The 8,900-nt window shown below is 45.0% G+C and overlaps 1 protein-coding gene across 4 annotated transcripts in view; it reads left to right on the top strand.

Annotated features, from left to right (window-relative positions):
- HNF1B (HNF1 homeobox B) overlaps positions 1-8,900 on the top strand; it is a 101,702-nt gene that overhangs the window by 18,780 nt on the left and 74,022 nt on the right. For all 4 annotated transcript variants that reach the window (XM_044672729.1, XM_044672726.1, XM_044672728.1 and 1 more), the window contains exon 4: positions 423-661. In XM_044672729.1, the coding sequence (XP_044528664.1) occupies positions 423-661 (239 nt within the window). The remainder of the gene's footprint in view (positions 1-422; positions 662-8,900) is intronic.

The following is an 8,900-nucleotide window of genomic DNA, read 5'->3' as shown; positions in this document are numbered from 1 at the left end:
GAAGGAAGGAGGGAGGGAAGGAAGGAGAGAAGGAGGGAAGAAGAAAGAAAGAAGAAGTAAAGAGAGAGAGGAAGAGAAGAGAAAGAAGAGACAGAAGAAAGAAAAAAGAAAAAAAGAAAGGAAAAAAGAAGACCTGCTTTAGAGCATAGTCAAGAGTTCTTTGGGGAATTTGGAGGAAAAGAGGGACAAGAAGACCCCGTGACTTAGTGTCCAGGTTCTTCTTAATCTGCCTTCAACTGATGATCCAGTTTATAGAGATCAGGTCCCCTCTCTACCTCCACCTCTCCATCCAGGACCCTAATTTTAATCTCATTATATGCTAGCAACAACTCTTGTTGGGTTTTGGTGCTTGATATTAAATCCCCAAGAACTCTACCGCCCACCATACTATCCTTGCCACATCTTTCTATCTTTGCTCACAGGGCAGAGTGTCTGCAACGAGGAGTCTCGCCATCTAAAGCTCACGGTCTGGGCTCCAACCTGGTTACTGAGGTCCGCGTCTACAATTGGTTTGCCAACCGCAGGAAGGAGGAGGCCTTCCGCCAGAAGTTGGCCATGGATGCGTACAGTACAAACCAGCCACATGGCCTGAACCCAATGTTGTCCCACGGCTCCCCCCACCACACGCAACCAAGCGCCTCTCCTCCAAGTAAGCTATCAGGTAAGGAGACTGACCAAGCAGACCCACCAACTGAGTGCTCTCCCCAAAGGCCACCGAAGTGGGTGGTCTGGTCCTCCCACTAAGTGTCTCTTGGTCCTTCCTGCTAGTAAAAAGATGCTTTGGGTCATTCCTCAGGAAGGTACCAGTCATGCCGCTGAGCCAGGATGTTATTCTAAGAAGGAAGGTAGGACTAGAGATGGTGCCTGTACAGGGAGATTGAAGAGTTGAGATTTTGGCCCATTTGCCCTTTCCAGTGTCACAGTATAAAGATTAATGTGCCAAAGAGGGCACACAGAGCCTTTTCTCTGTGTCCTTGTTATTGGATGTCTTCTAACTCTGGAGCCCATCCATTGATCAGTGTTTATTAAACGCCTACTATGTGCCAAGGCATAGAGCAGAATTGTGAAAAAGCAGTGGTTCTGGTTTCAGGGACCTGATAGCTGGTTGGTGGGTGAGGCCTTGTAGATGGAGGCTAAAGAAGCAGGGCCTGGGATGAAGAGAGAAGTCCTTGGAGGAGGCAGGCAGATGGCACAGTGGATAGGGTACTGGCCTTGGAGTCAGGAAAACCTGAATTCTCCTCAAGATGCTAAGTGTCAATGTGACCCTGGGCAAGCCATTTTTCCCTCTCTTAGCCTCAGTTTCCTCTGATTTTTACTTCCTGCATGACCTTGGGCAAATCACTGATGCTCCCAAGGACTCAGTTTCCTCATCTATAAAGTGGGGATAATAATAATAGCACCTACAGGGTTGTTGTAAAGATCAACTTAAGATGATATGTAAAGGGGCAGCTAGGTGACTTGGCCAAGCAGATTAGAGAGAGATGCTGCGTTTTATAATCCAGGCCCCAACTTCCTCCTTATCTTGACCATGCTAATAGAAGGTAAGGATTAAAAAAAAGAAGATGATGATATGTAAAGTTCTTTGTGAACCCTAAAGAGTTAAATAGTAGCTATCATTATTACTTAAAATTCATGCACAAATCAAGACATCACCCACTGATGCCACTGACCTTCTTTGGAAACGAAGGACTAACAATAACAACATTTTTGCTACTGTATTATTATAAAATCTAGCCTTTGATGCTAACTTCCTTGAGCAAATCTCTTAATTTTTCCTGGGTCTCAGTTTCCCCATTTGTAAAATGATGGAGTTAGGCTAGATGGTCTTGGTAGTCCCTGTTGTTTTGATTGAAGCCAGAGACTGGTAGAACCTCACACAGGTTGGCAGGACCTTTTCCCTTCCTCCGTTCTCCAGTTAATTAGGGAAGCTGGAAGGTTTCACACTAAGATGATAGGATCCCTCAAGGGTTATCTGGTCCTATGGGCCTCATTTTACATAGGAGGAAACTGAGGCCCAGGGAGTTTGAATAACCCTTCCAAAGTCACACAAATAGTACTACCTAAGTGTTTCCTTGCTTCCTGAGTGGTCTGACAGGGCTTTACTGGTCTCCTGGGAGTTTTGTGGTGAGAAAGACTTTTTTTTGGCCACATCCCTCATTCATGCAATTGGGTTTATTAGGTCAAGTCTCTGCTTTAGCATCCAACTTTTTTCTTTAAAAAATGTAGGATAATGTTAAAGCCAGTGGAAATGTGCATCCGCCATGGGTGGGGGGAGTGCAGGGGGTGAAAGGGAAAGTAGGAGCATGAATCATGTAACCATGTTAAAAATGAATATTAATAAATGTTTAAAAAATGTAGGATAGAGAACATGAAAAGCAGTCTGGGGATCATAAATAGATTCTGGACCCGGAGTTAGGAAATCCTGAGTTTGAATCTTGTTGCGGTTATTTACTAGCTATATGACTGTGCCATGTACGATGATTTCCAATGTACAGAGGAGGAAAACTGAGACTTCAGAGTCAACTCGAAGGGTATCACGAGACCCAAATGAGGTGATGGGTGTAAACTTTAATGGAGTTTGGGAACGTCAGGATAGGTGCCATGTAGTTAGGAACTCAGAAGCATTTTTCTTATAAAGATGGCTTTCAGATACTATTTATGGTGGGTCTTAGAGATTTGGAACCATTGACCCCAGTGGTGTCCCCAATGATCCGGAGAGGATAGGCCTAGCCTAGTGCCTCCACTCCAGCCTGCATCCTGATGAAGCAGATGCCAGGCACTCTTTGTTACTAAATTGGCCAAAATGGAATCTTTTCCCTTTGATCTTCTGCTGGGTCATCCTGATGCAGCTCAGCACAGGGACTGTGGACTCAGAAGACCTCCATATTGGCATCTTGATTACCAGTGTGGTCTTGAGCAACCTCACTTGAAATTTCCCCGTGCCTCAGTCTCCTCATCTGTAAAATGAAGGGAGTTGGTCAAGATGGCTGCTGAGGTCCCCTCCAGTTCAAAATGAGGGATCCTGCCATTTTGGCATGAAGAAGAAACAGAGCGATTCCTTCTAGCACTAGGTCTTTGATCCAAAGGACTAGAATTAGACCGAGACCAGAAAGGGACCGGCCTTCCATCAATCTGAAGCGAATCTGAGGTGTCAAAATGACCCCACGGCGGGCACCAGGGATCAGCGGTCTTGACGTGACCTTCCCAAAGCTGGTTGGGCTAACGATGGGGAGACCAGAATACCGGGGGAAGGATTCACATCCTGTGGCTATCGCTGCTCTCTCCCAAGCTGAGAAAGATCACTCGATCACTTATGAGGTGCCCACCGTGTACCAGCCGGGGATGAAGCCAAGGTGAGGCTGTCCTTGGCTTCACGGCGTGTAGGTTTGAGCATCTACCTTGAAGCTCCCCTTAGGAGTCCCGCCCTTTGGAAAGACAGGATGAGGGAATCCCTGTGATCTAGCAGAGAGAGAGGGCTGGGCTCAGAGTTAATCAGCTGGTCAGTCATCAGACATTTAGCAAACCTCTAGTGTGTGTCTGTTCTGAAGATCCAAAGATGGGCAAGAACACTCCCTCCCCTCAAGGTGCTTCTAATCTAATGGGAGAAGCAACATGTGAATAATTAGGTCCATAGGAGTTATGTGCAGAGTTGATGGTAGGAAAGCACTTACAGCAGGGAGAATGGGGAGGGGTCTGCAGAAGGTGGGATTTGAGCTCTGAAAGAGAGGGAAACTGAGAGGCTAGGGTGAGGGGGAGTTCAAATCCCATTTCTGACATGACCCTGGGTAAGTCATTTAACTTTGCTGATCCAGGGAAAGTCAGAGGCAGAGGTGAGGGGCTTCTGATCCCATCTCTGACACTCTCTGCATGACCCTGGGTGAGTCATTTAACTTTGCTGATCCAGGGAAAGTCAGAGGCAGAGGTGAGGGGCTTCAGATCCCATCTCTGACACTCTCTGCATGACCCTGGGTGAGTCATTTAACTTTGCTCAGCTTCTGTAAAATGGAGACGACACTATCCAAGTCGTGAGGCTGGAGTGAGAATGTGTGCCAAGTGCTTGGGAGCGTTAAGACGCTCTGTCACCGTCAGTTATTATTATTGTTGTTGTTGTTGTTGTTGCTAGGTAGGAGGAAGCTGTGCCTTGCTGGGAGCCTGGGGAGCCCCTGGGAAAAGGCTGGGGTGAGCTTCAGGGTAACTGGGCTCCTCCGGGGAAAGACAAAGCGCTTCAGAGGAGAGCAGGAGCCGCATGGGGTTGGTGCTGAGCTGGGCTTGTAGTAAGCAAAAGGAGTGAATGGGAAGCCGGGAAGGAGGGCCGGGGGAGTGGTGGGGGCAAGGGCCATTCTTGGGAATACAATGGGCATTGTGCCCCTACCTGTGATCTCCACACCAAAGTCCGCAGCCTGAGCCTCAAACAAAGGGCCAGCAGCTTTCTGACAAGCGGAGGTCGTGTGGAGGTCACCCCCGGGTCACTGGCTTGGGCTCCTCTCTTCCTCCTGGGTCCAGCTCCCTGTGCCCAGCCGCGGAGGGGCCGATGGTAGAGCCCGGCCAGGCGGGCAGGGCAGGGACGGAGGAGGAGGCAGCCCTGGACTGGAGTGATAGGAGTCCCTGAGAAGCTTGTGACTGGCTAAAACTGGAACCCTCAGCACCCACCCAGGAGCCTTCATGAAACCTCCAAATGTTAGGACTCAAAAGGACCTTCTATCAATATTAATTGGCTCCAGAGTCAGAGAATCTGGCTTCAAATCCTACCTCCGACACCCCCGGGGGACCTTTGGTAAATCATTTAACTTTTCCAGATCTCAGTTTCCTCATCTGTAAAGTAGAGTTGGCCAAATGACCCCTGAGGTCCAGCTCTAAATCTAAAAGCTTGATGTTGTTTAGTTGTTTTCAGTCATGTCTGACTCTTCGGGACCCCTTTTGGGGGTTTTCTTGGCAAAGATACTGGTTTGCCATTTCCTTTTTCAGCTCATTTGTCAGATGAGGAAACTGAGGCAAACAGGGTGAAGTGACTTGCCCAGGGTCACACAGTCAGTAAGTAACTGAGGCTGTATTTGAGTTCAGGTCTCCTTGACTCCAGTGATCTATCCATTAGGCCACTTAACTTGCTTTATTACCAGAGGGCAAATCTTGCCTTCAACTTTTATTAGCTGTGAGATCTTGGACGTGTCTCTTCACTTTTTTGGGCCACAGTTTCTCTAAAATGATGGGGGAGAAACTGAACATCAGGATCCATTAGAGTTAAAAATCAAAGACCCCATACAATTAATGCAAGAAGTATCTATTCACTCCCTGCTGTATGCAGGATACTATGCTGGAACCTGGGGGGACAGTCAGAGGCAAAAATTAAATCGTTTCTGCCTGCCCTCAAGGATTTTACATTCTACTGGAGGAGGAAAAACGTACACATGCAAAGGAGCTTGGGAATGGCCAGGGAGAAATACTAATAACTCAAGGGAGGCATCATTTGACCTTGAAAGACCTTAAAGACCTTAGGGCAGTTTCCTCACTGGAGAAAATCAGCCACGATAAGGGAAAGTGATTTGTCTTTGATCCCATAGCTACTGGGGAAAAGGTGGGTCCCTTGACTTCTAGGTTTAATAGCTTTCTGATATGCTAATATTCATAATATGATATTATTTTAATCATTAAATTATATTCACATATAAAATTATATTAATAAATAAAAATAAAATGAACAAATAAAACAATACATTTATAACATTTCCTATGTGTCAGGCACAAAGCTAAGCACTTTAAAATGACCTTCTCAGGGCAGCAAGGTAGCTCAGTGGGTAAAGAGCCAGACCTGGAGATGAGAGATGCTGGTTTCAAATGTGGCCTCAGACACTACATAGCTGTGTGACCCTGGGCAAGTCATTTAACTCCCATTGCCTAGACCTTACCACTCTTCTGCCTTGGAACCAATACACAGTATTGATTCTAAGATGGAAGATAAGGGTTTAAAAAAGAAAAGAAAAGGAAAGGAAAGGAAAGAAGAGAAAAGAAAATGGCCATCTCAGGGCAACTAGGTAGCTCAGTGTAAAGAGCCAGATCTGGATACAAGAGATGCTGAGTTCAAATCTGGCCTCAGACACTACATAGCTGTGTGACCCTGGGCAAGTCACTTAACCCTCATTGCCTAGCCCTTGCTACTCTTCTGCCTCGGAGCCAATACTCCTAAGACAGCAGGTCAGGGCTTATAAAAAGCAATTGCCATCTCACTTGATCTTTAGCTACTTTAACTAAAGCGATAGGATGAAGATTGAGAATGTGCCAAAGCCAAGCTTGAGTTCTCTTTGCAAACCACCAGGACCAGGGTGGATTTCTGGGAGCCCCACGAACCTAATGCTTTTCCTTCTCAGAAGACAAATAGTGGGGCCACACTGGCAGCCAGCAGTGGATAGTCTGTTATGGACCTTGGACCCAAACTCCCTTTCTTCTCATGGCCACTTCCCAAAGGCCAGGAATGTGTTCACTTTGCACCCTTTATGGAGTATCCGTAGACCTACAGACAGACAGAGGTTTACTTGCTCCTGGTTTGTTGGTGATAAAATTATTCTTGGGAAGAAATCAACCTTCGTGAAGTAACTCCATCGAGGCCAAATTTATATAATCACAGATAAAAGTCTTACCAGTTGTAGACGGTTAGCATAAACCAATTCAATTCAATTTGATTAGACAAAAAGGAATCCAATGCTGTATGTGCAAGGTGATGGGAACAGAAACACAGAGCTTATCTTCTACTGTATGCAATTGAGGTCCTTAGTACTTTGTTTCCCAGTCGTGGCTGATATCTTGACTTGTGTGTGAGGCAGAGTTGCACAAAGTCACGGGGTAAGAAAATACAAAATACATGCAAAATAATGTTTGGAAGGAGGTGAGGGAAGGTCTCTCCTAGGAAGGAGGCTGCCTGAGGTGAGCCTTAAAGAGAGCAAAGGATTTGAGAAGGCAGAGATAATGTAATAACTGGGCTCAATGTTCCTTTTCAGCTTACCCATTCGAGTTATGGGGATATTATTGTAGGATCGTAGATCTAGAAGTGGAGGGTATCTCAGAGGGCAGCCAGTGAAGCCCCATCATTGAAGAAAACTGAGGGCCGAAGAAGTTAAGTGCATTTACCTATGGTCAAACACACACACACACACACACACACGGACAGAGTCAGGATTTAAGAGGACCTGAGTTTGAATTTAGGTTCTCTGAATCCTGAGAATGAAATAATCACATTTAGACTTTGGGTTTAGAAGCATTAATTGCACTAGTGTTCATTTCCAGAATCAGCTGCCCCACGTCCCATGCATGCCAGGGAAATGGAAAGGTTTTTCTCGTGTGTGTGTATTTGTCCCTGGGACACCCCTGGATTTATTAGTCAGCCCAAAAAAAACCCCATTTTTTCCCTTACTTCACCTACATTTCTCTATGCATCACTCCTTTCTCCTTTCTGTCTCATAGAACAAAGAATAAAAAATAGGGGAAAAAATAGTCCTGCAAAACGAACACATGAAGAAAGTCTGACATCATCTATGGTGCTCCACACCCATAGTTCCCCCCCCACCCCCCACCTCTTCAGGGAAGGGAGGGAGGTGCCTTCTCTTATCTCTTCTTTGGGGCCAAGCTTAGTCAGGATAACTTCAGTTTTAATTGTTTTGTTGCTGGTTTTTTTCCATGGGCTTGCCAATTGCTTAAGCCAAGTTTGGAAACCTTCAGGCTTTTTCCTTCCTTTCTTTTTCCTTCCTCCTCCAAGAGACCCAGCATCTCCAAACATGGCGTCTTGGGGACTTCTCTATGAATGAGAGAGATAGGAGCATGGGATTTAGATCTGGAAGGGACCCTTGCATTTTACAGATGAGTATATTGAGGTCGGAGGGAGTAAATTATACTTTGATTCTATAAACAATTATTAAGCACCCACTACATGCGCTAGAAACTACTCTTTGCATTCAAGGGACTTGTTTTCTTTGTGTACCTAAAGTATACAAGGAGTCTACCTCTAGGACTGGTAGGGATCTCAGTGGCCATGTAATCCAGTCCTTTCACTTTAAAAAGGAAGAAACTGAGGCAAAGGAAGAAGTGACTTAGCCTGCAGTCACTGAAATGACAAACATAAGACATGGGATTTGAACCCTCTTAATCCTAAACTAGGGCTCTTTCTACTGTCTTCCTAGATAGCATATATAGAGGCAGTAGAGAAAGACAAATAGGAACTGAATAGTACATTAAAGTACTGGTTCCTGTCTTCAGATACTAAAAGACAGGCCCATTTTGTTCCATAGTGAATATTTAGAACCTAAACTCTTCATCAGATGCAGGATAAAACACTGCAAAATGAATAGCCCGTATGATCTTGTTGATTGCTTATTAAAAAAAATAAATTTTTATTGAGATCTTTTAAAAAATATCACTATATTTCCCAGTGTATCTTTTCCTTTCTTCTTAGTCCCTTATAGCAAAAAGTAAAAATAGAAAAAAAAAGTTCAGCAAAAATAACACATTGTGGGACAAGTAAGTGGCTCAGTGGATGGGAAGTCCTGGGTTCAAAGTTGACCTCAGACATGCTCTAGCTGTGTGACCCTGAGCAAGTCACTTAACCTAATTACCTAACCCTTACCACTCTTCTGCCTTGGAACCAATATACAGTATTGATTCTAAGATGGAAGGTAAGGATTAAAAAAATAACACACTGAGAAAGTCTGGCATGTTTTGTAGTATTCCACATCCTTAGTCTTCTACCTCTGCAAAGAAGGGAGGGAGATGTCTTCTCTTATTTATTCTTTGGGGTCACGCTTAGACAGGAAAATTTCAGTTTTAATTGTTTTGTTTCTTTCCTTCCTTCCTTCCTTTCTTCCTTCCTTCCTTCTTTCCTTCCTTCCTTCCTTCCTTCCTTCCTTCCTTCCTTCCTT

The sequence above is a fragment of the Gracilinanus agilis genome, chromosome 4 (genome assembly GCF_016433145.1).
Source record: "Gracilinanus agilis isolate LMUSP501 chromosome 4, AgileGrace, whole genome shotgun sequence".
Lineage (NCBI taxonomy): Eukaryota > Metazoa > Chordata > Mammalia > Didelphimorphia > Didelphidae > Gracilinanus > Gracilinanus agilis.
This window is presented reverse-complemented; position numbering and strand designations above follow the sequence as displayed.